The sequence below is a fragment of the Eubalaena glacialis genome, chromosome 6 (assembly GCF_028564815.1).
Source record: "Eubalaena glacialis isolate mEubGla1 chromosome 6, mEubGla1.1.hap2.+ XY, whole genome shotgun sequence".
Classification (NCBI taxonomy): Eukaryota; Metazoa; Chordata; class Mammalia; order Artiodactyla; family Balaenidae; genus Eubalaena; species Eubalaena glacialis.
Genome location: NC_083721.1, coordinates 99885885 through 99898638, shown reverse-complemented (window position 1 = coordinate 99898638; position 12754 = coordinate 99885885). Strand labels below are relative to the sequence as shown.

Genomic DNA, 12754 nt, shown 5'->3' with positions numbered 1-12754 from the left:
GTATTCCATCATAAATATTTCAGAATACCTATAAGAAAAAGAATAAAGTTAAATCAAGTCCAAACTGCAGAGACAAATTACTGCTGTGTTTATAGAGTTCTCAACAATTCATCAAATTATACTATGGTCAGAGGAGTTTCCTGGATATACAAGGCCCATTTGAATCCTTAGGAAACAGAGAGAATACTGAAGAAATATAGTCTTTATGTTGAGCAAAAACACCAGATTAAGATTATTGACTTACCAAATTATCAGGATAATATCAAGATATTATTAAATATGAATAATTTGATAATAAACATTGGTGTTATTTTTATATGCTTTTAAAATTCTACATGATTTTCTCTACAAACAGGTTATTAATAAAAAATGGATGTATAATTGAATGGGTTTTGATCTCATTTTTCTAGTTCAAATCAATCACCTCAGGGACTTCCCTGGTGATGCAGTGGTTAAGAATTCGCCTGCCAATGCAGGGGACACGGGTTCGAGCCCCAGTCCAGGAAGATCCCACATGCTGCGGAGCAACTAAGCCCGTGCGTCACAACTACTGAGCCTGCGCTCTAGAGCCTACAAGCCACAACTACTGAGCCCGCGTGCCACAACTACTGAAGCCTGCATACCTAGAGCCTGTGCTCCGCAACAAGAGAAGCCACTGCAATGAGAAGCCCAACACAGCCAAAAATAAATAAATTTTAAAAAAATACTATTAAAAAAATCACCTCAATGACAATCAGATATTAAACACATTGTGTTATTCATCAGAGGCCTCTGAGAAGAGAAAGGGAAAATTTGGTCCAGTTTCAATTAAACAAATATTCACTATTGATCACTAAATGTAATATTATTTCTGATAAATTTATGAGAAAGAAATAAAATTAATGTAGATACCTTTAAAAAAAATTCATTAAAAAAAAACTTTTGCAAGGACCCTGTTAACCTCTTTCAGTGTCCTAACAGGGCTATAGCTCAGGCCACAGAAGCCTGATGACAGTCATAGGCTGTCTCTTAATTTACTAAAATTCTTAATTTCCCATCTAGGCATCTCTAAATGTTTTCTAAATCTTGGGTTATATTCTAATATTACTTACTCTAGCATAAGCAAACTCTATTCCAGCTTCAACTTAACGCTGTTGGAGATAATTTTCCAAACACAGAATTACACAACACGAGAACATTATCATTCCTCTTGTTCTACTCGGCAATTCATAAATAAGTCTGAATGCCTAAGACTATCGTTCAATCAACGCTCTTCTACCCATGCAGTGACACCAGCAAATATCCATCACAAGTACCCTTGGCTGCCAAATTATTATGTCTGTACATTACTCAGATGATAATGTGACTTACCCAGGGAAAGGCCATTACTTTTCCTTCCAATGACAGAGACAGACACTCTGTCTTAGTAAGATCACTTAATGAAGTTGTTCGGTAAGAACTTCATGTTATAGCAGTTCCAGCAGAACGTATACTTTCCTGTCTCTTGGGTAGTAAAAAGCAATGGCCATGAATTTCTCCTCCCTGGTTTAAGCTCTTTTAACTGACAATAAAGATACCATGATTGTCCATAAAATATTGCTGCAAACCTTTGAAATATTTTCACAAATCTGTTTTCTCTATAACTCTATTTGCTCCTAGATCATCAAGAAAAAAACATTCATTAGTGAGAGCCAAAGCATCCTGCTATAAATTTGAGCACCATCATTACCGCCACTGTAAAAAATACACTTGAATGTGTATAAAAATAATAGCAAGGGGTTGCAGCTTCAATCTCATTATCTTTCTTAGCGTTTTATAGTTGTTTTTTTTTAAGTAAAAATGTATTTAATTCCAAACTAAAAACATATAAGCAAGCGCTCTCATTTGTAAAGGACATAAAAGTTAATTCTTCCATCTGATTATGGATTAATTTCAGGCATTCTTTCCTTTGTCAGTTTGCTCTATATATTTTGAGTGATAAGAGGAAAATGTTCTGTAAAGAGAACAGGCTAAATTATATTTAGTGTAAGTCTACACAGTACAAACAAAGTAGCCTATTGAAAATTATGGCACATCCTATTTTGCCATTTTTCCACTGCAGAAAAAATGGCTCCTAAATAATTGAACCTAAATGTTAATTTCAGAAACAGCTTATAAAGTCTTCAGTTCTATTAACATTTGATAGGTGAGACCCTGCTACCTGCCTGGCACAATTAGATGCTGTAAGATATAAAAGAGTTAAGACATAATAACTAAATGTCTTTTTATTTTTTCCTTTTGTGAGTGTTTTTGTTCCACATTATTAGAAACAGTAACATTAAAAGAGACTTTCATACCCTTAAAAGTTCTATTCTCATTAAATATAGAGAATAGACAGCTCTACTAATGAGCTGTCTGAGACAGTTCCTCTTAATTCCTTCTACAAAACAGGCCTTGAAGTTAACTAAGGATGAATTAGGGTCACACACAGCATAGTGCCATGCACACGTAGTAGGCCACAGAGAGAAGTTCTGTCTACATGAACCAAGCTATTTCAGAACAATCACTTCAAACAGAGTCATCTCCAGGGCTAAAAAAATATAAAATAGGTCTAGTAAAAGAATTTCCAAATTATAACAGAAAAACTAGAGGGCTCATTCAATCTTTACTTTAAAACCATTGCATTTTATGTGCCTTCACTCCAGAAAGCTGATGGCAGGAGAAGTGTATTCTATTTATATGTGTATACCTGGTGTCTAAAACAGTCCCTTGCATATGCCTTCAATAACTGGTGGGATAGATGGATGGATGGATGCAGAAAAGGGTCTTCACGAAGTATTTGGTAACCATATTACATCTCTTTAACATCTTAATATTCCTTTAAATTTCTGGAAATAAGGCTCAAATTTCACTCCACTGTACTGTCACCAATCTATGATTCATAGATCATATGCTCTAAGTTTGAAATGATGGATTGTCCAATCAAACCTGCCAACTAATCCAAGAATTCTCTGCAATATCCCTGTGAGAGTTATTCAGCCTCTGCTTTGACATCTCAAGGAACCCTTTGGACTGAGGCAAAATTTTTCATTTCTTAAAAATAATTCACTTTAAATACCTTAAAGTTACAGAAAAGTTGCTGATATAATACAAAGAACTACCATCTCCATCTCTCCTTCTCTCTGTTTCTTCAGTTGTTAACATTTCACCACATATGTGTGCTCTATCTATATACCTAATCTCTCTTTCCCTCCCTCTCTCTCTTTTTCCTTTCATATATATATATAGTGTGTGTGTGTGTAAATATATGTGGTGTGTTTGTTGTGTACATAAATATATATAAACATTATAATTAGTATTTTTGAATCATTTGAGAGCAAGATGCAATCACAATTTTCAATCACTCCTAAACATTTCATTCTATCTATCTATCTATCTAAAATTATGAGTTCACACTGATATCTATAATCCCAATCCCAAATCTCAGGGTTGTTTCTAGTGTTCTCCTTTTCAAATTTTATAAATACCTTCTATAACAGTGAGATACTCGGCTCTCATTATCCTCTATATATTTACTAATTCATTTATTTACTCAATATTTATTTGTACAATATAACCAATCTCCCAACTATGCTGGTCATCTCCACTCACCCCTCTGCCTTCCCACCCACTAATTTCCTCTCCCATTGACCCCTCCCATACTCTTGGGTCCAGTAAGCTTATTTCTGCTGGGTCTTCTCTCAGCTCCTCCTACTTCCTTTCCTAGCTGTACAGTGGGCCTACTGCCAACAATTCTGTACCAAGATGAGAAGTGAAGATGGGAAGGAAAGGGAAAATAAGAAACCTTTTCAAGTTCAACAGGGATTAGGAAGAAATTCTAGAATCTGCCTTCTTAGCATTGTGCCCGTCAGTTCTACTCTCTTTCTTCACTGCAGCTTTGAAATATTTGAGGATAGTTTGTATCTCCCATGAATTCTCTTTCTTAAGCCAGACCTCCCCATTTCTGTATTTGTTCCTCTAGAATATGGTAAAACATTGTTTCAAAATGAAGTTTCCTGAAGTTCAAATATAAAGTAAAAGAAAGGAGCAATATATTTTTTTTAATTAATTTATTTATTTTTGGCTGTGTTGGGTCTTCGTTTCTGTGCGAGGGTTTTCTCTAGTTGCGGCAAGCGGGGGCCACTCTTCATCGCGGTGCGCGGGCCTCTCACTATCGCGGCCTCTCTTGTTGCAGAGCACAGGCTCCAGACGCGCAGGCTCAGTAGTTGTGGCTCACGGGCCCAGTTGCTCCGCGGCATGTGGGATCTTCCCAGACCAGGGCTCGAACCCGTGTCCCCTGCATTGGCGGGCAGATTCTCAACCACTGCGCCACCAGGGAAGCCCGGAGCAATATTTTTGATTCCATTTTTTTTTTGCATTTTATATACATACTTTATGTAACCATGAAATATTTATTTTTCTTTCAATTATAATGGCTTCTTATTCCTCTTTATCTTCACATCACTTGTGAAGACTTGTGTCTTGACATAATTGCCTGGTTCTTCATTCACGATCCAGAATTTCTTTGGGAAATAGGCTTTTCTCATCAAATACTGCTTTCAATGCTACAAAATGATGAAGAAAATGACATATAAATTATACTTGGCAAAAGATCCAATTAAATGAAATAGTGGGGAGAAATTTTCAAATTTCACTTCTTCTCAAAATGTGGATGTTCTTAAAACCAAGAGTGCTCTGGGAAAATTTCCTCTTAAGCTTCTGCTATTCCTTTTAGTTCAATTTAAATTTAAAAGTTAAATTTTAACAGAGTTTGTCCTATTAATGTATTTATAACATGGTAGAGATCTACCATTTAACGGGAGAAGTCTAAAGAAGCTTGTGTTTTCCATTTTTGTTCTTTAATCTACTTAACAGCTATCAAGGACTCATAAAAAGCAAAGAACAAATTATTCTGTATCGAAATAAGACAATTAAAAGCATCCACACACAGTTTGACTGTCTGCATGACTAAACAAGTACATCTGCAATCACATCCTGATAAGATAGTTTGACTTGCAGGGATCTGTGGCTTCATAAGAAAAAGAGCCAAATTATCCCCATGAATGGTTATATGTGCATCAGTGTGAAGCGGGAGGAAACTGTGCCATGCATTCAAAAAAATAATTTTGGCCTTTTGCTAAATTTTGTCATTTCAACAGATGTTTATTGAAAATATATTACGTACTGTGCTCAGGCAGAATGGGGCACAAATATGACTAAGTCACAGGCTTCCTTCCAACTGGCAGAAAGTGCGAGCAGTAGCCAAATAACCAAAATGTCATCTATAATATGACACCATTCTAAGAGAATACGAGCAATGTAAATTGTGGTTAAACATATAAAGAGCTTATAACAATACGCAGAGATCAGAGAAAAGGCTTTAAGAATCGGATGCTATTTGAGATAGATCTTGAAGCCCAGAGAGGATTTTCATTGATAATGAGGACTATGGAGATGAGGAAGGGTTTGCAAGGGGGAAAGGAAATGTCAACTAGAAGGAACAAAGTAAATACAAGTATGGAGAAACAGAGCTACTCTTCAGGTTACTCTGAGTAATTCAGTACAATTTAACATAAAGGAGAGGAAAGTAGAATGAGATTGGAGCTGGACTGAGGGGCACTTTAAGTACCAAGCCAAGAATTATGAAACAAAGAAACTACATTAACATTGAATAACCTCACAGTATAGAGGCATCTTTATATATTTGGATTAAAAAAAAAAACTCTCCACTTCTCATACAAACGTAACTATAAAAGTCAGTATCTTGCCCCCTTTGCTCTTGGATGTTATACAAGAAAAACCAAGAAAATGAGGGGAAGTAACTCCGCGAACAAATTTCACGTTCAGCAAAACCCAAAGGTAGATGTAACCTGCAGCCTACAAAACATGAAGAAGGGTAGCCAAACAGCTGAGATTGGGCAGAAGTTACACAAGATAAATCGATCCGCATGGAGAGTATAAGAAGGCCAGCAGCAGCTGCAGCATTTCAGAAAGTGCTGGCAAAGAGACACTCACTAAAGATGAGGGGGTCACCCTGCGGTCCAAATGCGGTATCTTTCATTTATATCTATGGATGCTACACAGGGTGAAGAAGGCTGGGAGCAAAAGCTCTCCCCAACCTCATTTGGTTCAGCGAAACATATGAGGCAGGACTATATAAAGAATCACACCCACGAGCCATTTTCTGTTAAAAGCAGTCCGCCTCTGTAGGTTGTAAAACTTGAAGGCCACACTGATCCCATGTCCCAGGCTCTCACCCAGGGACCTGCTACAAATTTCAAGTCTAAGAAAACCAAACTCATTAAAGATAATTGATTAAAAGGGTAAATTTTAAAAACTGGCATAGCATGGGCATAAATGTATTGCAAGCAAAATTAAAAACTAAACAGAATGAATTTTAAAAAGAGTAGCAAAACTAATCAATACATAGATCGCCACCAGGAACACGTTGCCATTGGACAAATATTGTTACTAAGCATTTTGCCACAAATTAAATTTTAAAACTTGAAAACACTCCTGTCTCTGCGAAAGAAGATCACAGAGCAAAAGTCCCTTCATCTCAGGGATGAGATGAAGACACAACGGGAAGTGATGAAATGTCAGCTGGCAGAACTCAGGAAAAAAAATATCACAAATGAGAATAGACTGCATGGTAACACAATGGGAAGCGTAGAGTGTACGAGTGAGAAAAACAAATAAGATGAAAATTAAAAACAGAACAAATTAGAGGGAAATGATAGATATTGGGGGAAAAAAGACCCAACAAATACATAAATGGGCTGAGTCCTTAAGAAAGAAAAATTAAGCAGAAATATTTTAAAGTGTCATGTAATAAAACTTTCCTCAAATAAGAGAAAACCTGACATATATAAAAAGGACATACTGTTAATTACCTCTTTAATGGCCCTATCTGCAAGTAGAGTCACATTATACGATGCTGTGGGGTTAGGAATTTGGGGAAACACAGTTCAGTCCATAGCATATATTTTGGAACTTTTAAATGACCAGTGAAGCTGCAGGAGCTTCAGCCTTGCTTCTGCATTTTTGGTAACTCAGTTCCAAACACAATCAGTTTTATTAACGTGTCTTCACTTTTCCAAAATCCTGATCCCTTTATTTCTTGGTAAATTTGGTATTTCTTGGTATAATTTATGTCTTGTATAGCTTAGAGATAGCCAATCTTTGTTATTGGCCTGAGACAATTTTTAAAAATTGTGGCAAAGATGGAGTTTGGCGATATCTCTAGTGGAAAGAAGGAGTTGGAGGCAAAAAGGATATAAATAAAAGACCTAACTTCTCTTGCTCTGGGGGAAAAAAAACGACATAACTTGTGCCAGGAATAATAGAAGAGTCAAAAACAAGGCATATCCTACTAAAGTTACTAGACTTTAAAGATAAAGGCAGAATCATTTGGCAGCCAAGCAAAATGACCAAGTCACTCAAAAGAAGAGAAATATATGTATTGCATTTGATATCTTCATAGCAATGATCAATACCAGTAGACAGTAAAGAGAGCAACTCCCACAAGATAAGTAAGGAAAGAACATGTGAGGTATGAATACTATAAACATCCAAACTGCCCATCAAATCTGAAAACTACCAATAGTTTCAACTTGCAGGGAGTTCATGGACTATTGTTCCCAAGAGTCCTTTTTGAGGAAATTACAACATAAACTGAGAAATGACTGAGGAAAAGATTTGGTGGTGAGCACCAAATATATTTTAACGTAGAAGTGGGAGTAAAACACCATAAAGTTTAGGATGACAAATTTGAAGGCAAATGCCACATGCCTGACAACGTAGAAATGGTACAATTAACAAAAATTGGGAAAGTAAGAAAGAAGTTTCATTCATGATAGATCAGTAACAGCTGAGAGACAAAGGACTTAAACCAACAAGTCAAGTAATAGCCATATAAGCAAATTTAACAAAAGCACAAAGAAAAATCATGTTATTGAACAAAACTGTGTGGTGGAAGAGGGGGAGGGGAATGAAGAAACATGTTCATTTATCATCAGTCAGCATGGATTTAATTGTTACTGCCCTAGAAAAATAAAGGGCGACAACAATTATAATTATATGAATCTATAAGTATAAAGGTACTACCAGAACAAACATATAACACCCCCCCCCAAATAAAAACGAAGAAAAAGATTACAGGTCCAGTGAAAACTTCAAAAAATATATAAACAGTAAATAGCAGAAAAGAGTACGAGAAATACAAAACCAAAAACTGTCTAACAACAAATTTAAATGTGCTCAATTTCATGATTTTAAAAAATGGATTTTTTAGTTGGATCAAAGGCAAAAAAACCCGATTCACATCTAAAATAAAATGATTCCGAAAATTTGAAATAAAAGGATGGGAAAAGTACACCAGGCAAATCAAAATCAAAAGAAAGCAGGGATCAAAATCTAAAATCATAGATGCATGAAGAAACCCTCGAAGGATACACAGACACTCGCAGTAGTGGTTGCCAGAAATAGGTGATAGTGGGAACTGGACAGATCAGCATCATGGAAGGGAGGTAGACTTCTCACTGAACAATTTTTTATATGTTCTAATATTTGATCAGTGTGAATACATGCTGTTTTTCATGTAAGAAAGTATACAAAAAACAGCATATTCTGTTTTTTAATAAGACAAAAATGCAACCTGGAACTACCTCATAAGCAAAGTTACAAATGAAAACCCTTTCCACTGGCCTAACACCAGCGGTACAAGATAGTGTGGATTTCTGCCCATTAGCAGTTGATTCTGTCCTCTGCTGTCTGAAGGTAAGCACGTCAGAATCACAGGGCATTCTGAATGCCTCAGAGCTCTCCTGAGGTCCACTGTGAAAGCCAAAATGTTACTTCTGAAATAAACCCTAGCTGGTTTACTGAGATTTGTCTCTCAACTAGACAAGGAAATTTCATTGTAATTGACTGGGTTTCAGGACAATTAAACCAATAACTAACCTATAGGCCTTTGCAAGTTCTTTGACAGGGATAAACTTTCTGGGATGATTTATTTTTCTGAGTTAAAAAACAAATGATAAAAAATTCATATGCAATTCATATGCAAGGGTAGATACCTGTTTTCTGGGCCTGAAGCTTACAATTTGGGGAGCTTTCTTTAAGAAAATGAACATAAAATTGCAAACACAAAATTATTCATAAAAGTGGTTATCTACTTAAAATGAGAAAATAAATCTCAACAAATTACTGGAGTTTTGTAGAGCTGAATCCTTTTCTTCTCAGATCTCTTTTAGGAAAGGCACCTGAAATGCTTACCTAGAAATGATTCCTGCTTGCAATCTGGCTTCCTCTCTTCACCCAGAACACCCTAAAACTCCCAGCAACTCCTAATACTCACAAGGGACTTTGTAGATAAGGCTTATAAAACTTAACCTACATTAGCTTCACTAGCAATCTCCTTTATGTGGCGAAAGCCATGTCATTAACCTAACACCTTCTAAATGAATAATGGTCATCAATTCCTCTCACTATTCAGAGTAACAGCATCTGCTGGGTTAATGGCATAATGTTTGCATATAAGTGAGTCTGCCATGGATTATGATACATGTAAGAAACCATTAACCATTTATTGAACCTGTTTAAGATTATCAAAGAATGTCTTTAACCTTGTTGTGATGACTTGTTTTCTTGATGAACTTGGCAAGGCTCTTCCCAGTTATTCAATCAAACACTAATCTAGGTGTTGCTCTGAAGAAATTTTGCCTATATAGTTAAAGTCCCTAATCAATGGATTTTAAGTAAGGAGATTATCCTGGATAATTTGGGAGAGCCGGACTTAAATCAGTTGGAAGGCCTTAGAAGCAGGACTGAGGCTTCCCTAAGACAGAAAAGAAATGCCAACACTGGACAAAACTTCTGCCTGTGCCCATGGAGTTCAGTCCTCTTCCTTTAACTGCCTGTGGACAACAGCTTTAGCCTGTGCCCAGTCTGCGATGATCTTCCTTCCTGCCGCGGCTCTACTCCTTTTGGACTTGCTCCACCAGCCCTCACAATCCCATGAGGCAATTCCATGTCATAAATTTCAATACATGGTCCTGCTCGGTCTGTTAACCTGCACCCTGACTGATACACTTGCCATAAAGTCCATTGTTTAACGCAGAATCATCGTGAAGGGCGAAGCATTCTTATTGAGACACATAGACTGGTTTGTCAAGGTTCCTGCGGTTTGTGACTGGAGTTTGTCAGATACTCCTTGAAAAGAAAATTTATATTTATTCAAATATACAGCTTATCTTAAAGCACCTTCAAGTTCACATAACACCTATGTGGGACCTCAAGCCTTAAACTTCTCGCCTTATGGGTCCAACAACTTACTTAGAATCTTGGTGAGTATTTCACTCAGAAGGGTGAGTAACAGCCAGTGTATTTGGACTCATTGCGTCCAAATGGACCCATCTTTAAACCTTCTAAAGGCTTCCTTCTCACTTAAAATAAACCCAAGTTTCTTGCCCAGGCTACCTCATCCCACATGAACTGTTCCCTAATTCTTCCACCCTCATCTCGTGCTCACTATAAGCGTCTCTCACACTCTACCCTGGCAACACTGACTTCTCTGACCCTGGAATATGCCAACCTTGTTCCCACCTCAGCAGCTTTACACTTCTGCGCCCATCCTTGGAATGTTCTGTCCCCATTCGTTTGTGGAACCGCTTCCTCTTATCTTTCAGGATTCAGCCCAACAATCAGAGAGAACTTCGCTGATGCCCCCCCCTTAGTCACGTTCCATCACATTGTCTTGCTTTATTTTCCTCGTACCTTTTATCAATATCACTATCCAAACGTATCTTCTTATATTCAGTTATTTATTTATTGTCTATCATGCCCCTAGGTGATAAATTCAATGAGAGCAAAGACCTTGTTTGTCTTTATACCCCATATACCCTTAGCACCCAGCATTGTGTCTGGTATTTACATAGAAGATGGTCACAAAAATGTATTTGTTGAATAAATGAGCAAATGAATGAAGATACCTCCAGGCTTGTAAAGGGGCGGGATCACGCCTCACACTTTGGAATTCCTGCCTTCCAGAGACCCGAGGGACTCTGTTATGGTAATAGAAGGCTGGTCCTCCATGTCATTTATCTGTATATCCATCCACTTACCGTAACCCCTGCTCTTAAAAATTAACATCAAGTGTTATTGGTAACCATTTATGTTCTCTATTTCCTACTTGGGAAAAGATGACATTATACATTAATCACTTCATTTTATAGTTGGCTGCCCAACAAGGCTTGTTATAATGATAACCAAAAGGTGTTTTAAAAGCGATGAAAATGAAAGACGTGGCGGTCATGAAGCTATTCAAACATTTTCACTAAAATAAAATGATTCAGTGATTTTCATAAAGCAAAGTTAATCTTTATCATCTGATCCCGCCCTTGCCCCCTAATTGGAGACTAACTATATATCAGATGAACAACAGTGGCAAACCTCACAAAGGCACCCTGGCAAGAAGGGACTTAGCGACTATGTAAACACAGCACTGCAATGACCAGCTGTTGTTAGTTTATGAATATACGGTATTCTGAAAACTTTCTCTGCAATTCACATCCTCCATCCTATTCTAAGTCCTCTAGATAAGTGCTTCTCAAACTTTAGTGTGCATAAAAATCACCTAGAAATCTTGTTAAAATGCAAATTCTGATTCCATAGATCTGAGTTGAGGCCTGTGATGCTGCATTTCTAACATGCTCCTGGGTGACGCCCAGGCTATATCCACTGCCCACATTTTGACATCAAGGTTCTAATTCCTAAATATAGACTCTAGATCAGGATGGCCAGGCTGTCATTTAATTTCAGCCATCACTGTGTAACAATCAGGTAACAAAGCAACAAGTTGTTGGCAGAGTAGTGAGAATTTATCAAAATGCTTTAGCGGTCTTCATATGGCTCTTAAATGATCGTGCTTGGGACCTGTTCAACTTTTTTTTTAAGACTTTTTTTTTTTTATGAGCCGTTTTATTTTTACAAAATTGAAAGGAAGGTACAAATATTTCTCATATATCCCCTGCCCGCACACGTGCAAATCCTCCCCTGTTATCAACATCAGTCACCAGAATGGTATATTTTTTAGTAAGGGTGAATCTACACTGACACATCATTATCACCCAAAGTGCATTGTTTACCGAAAGTTTCACTCTTGGTGTTGCACATTTTAAGGATATTTAAAGGATAATGACAAATATCCTTCATTATAATATCATACAGACTATTTTCATTGCCCTAAAAAAATCCTCTGTGCTCCTCCTATTCACCTCTTCTCCTCCTTCCCTGGCAACCACTGACCTTTTTATAGTCTCCATAGTTTTGCCTTTTTAGAATCTCATAGAGTAGGAATCATACAGTGTGTACCTTCTCAGATTAGTTTCTTCCACTTAATAATATTCATTTAAGATTCTTCCATGTATTTTCATGGCTTGACAGCTCTTTTTTTTAAGTGCTAAATAATATTCCATTGTCCGGATGTACCACAGTTTATCCATTCACATGCTGAAGGACATCTTCGTTGCTTCCAAGTTTTGGCAATTATGAATAAAGCTGCTGTAAAGATCTGCATGCAGGCTTTTGTATGAAAATAAGTTTTCAGGTCCTTTGGGTAAATACCAAAGAGCATGATTGCTGGATTGCATGTTAAGAGTATGTTTGTAAGAAACTGACAAACTGCCTTCCAAAGTGGCTGTACAGTTTTGCATTCCCACCAGCAATAAATGAGAGTTCCTGTTGTTCCACATCCTCA

At 37.0% G+C, this 12754-nt stretch overlaps 1 protein-coding gene across 1 annotated transcript in view; it reads right to left on the bottom strand.

The window, feature by feature from the left end:
* Positions 1-4458: 4458 nt before the first annotated feature.
* Positions 4459-12754, bottom strand: part of WDR49 (WD repeat domain 49) — a 146178-nt gene continuing 137882 nt past the window's right edge. The window contains 1 exon segment of the mRNA XM_061192758.1: positions 4459-4562. Coding sequence (XP_061048741.1) covers positions 4459-4562 — 104 coding nt within the window.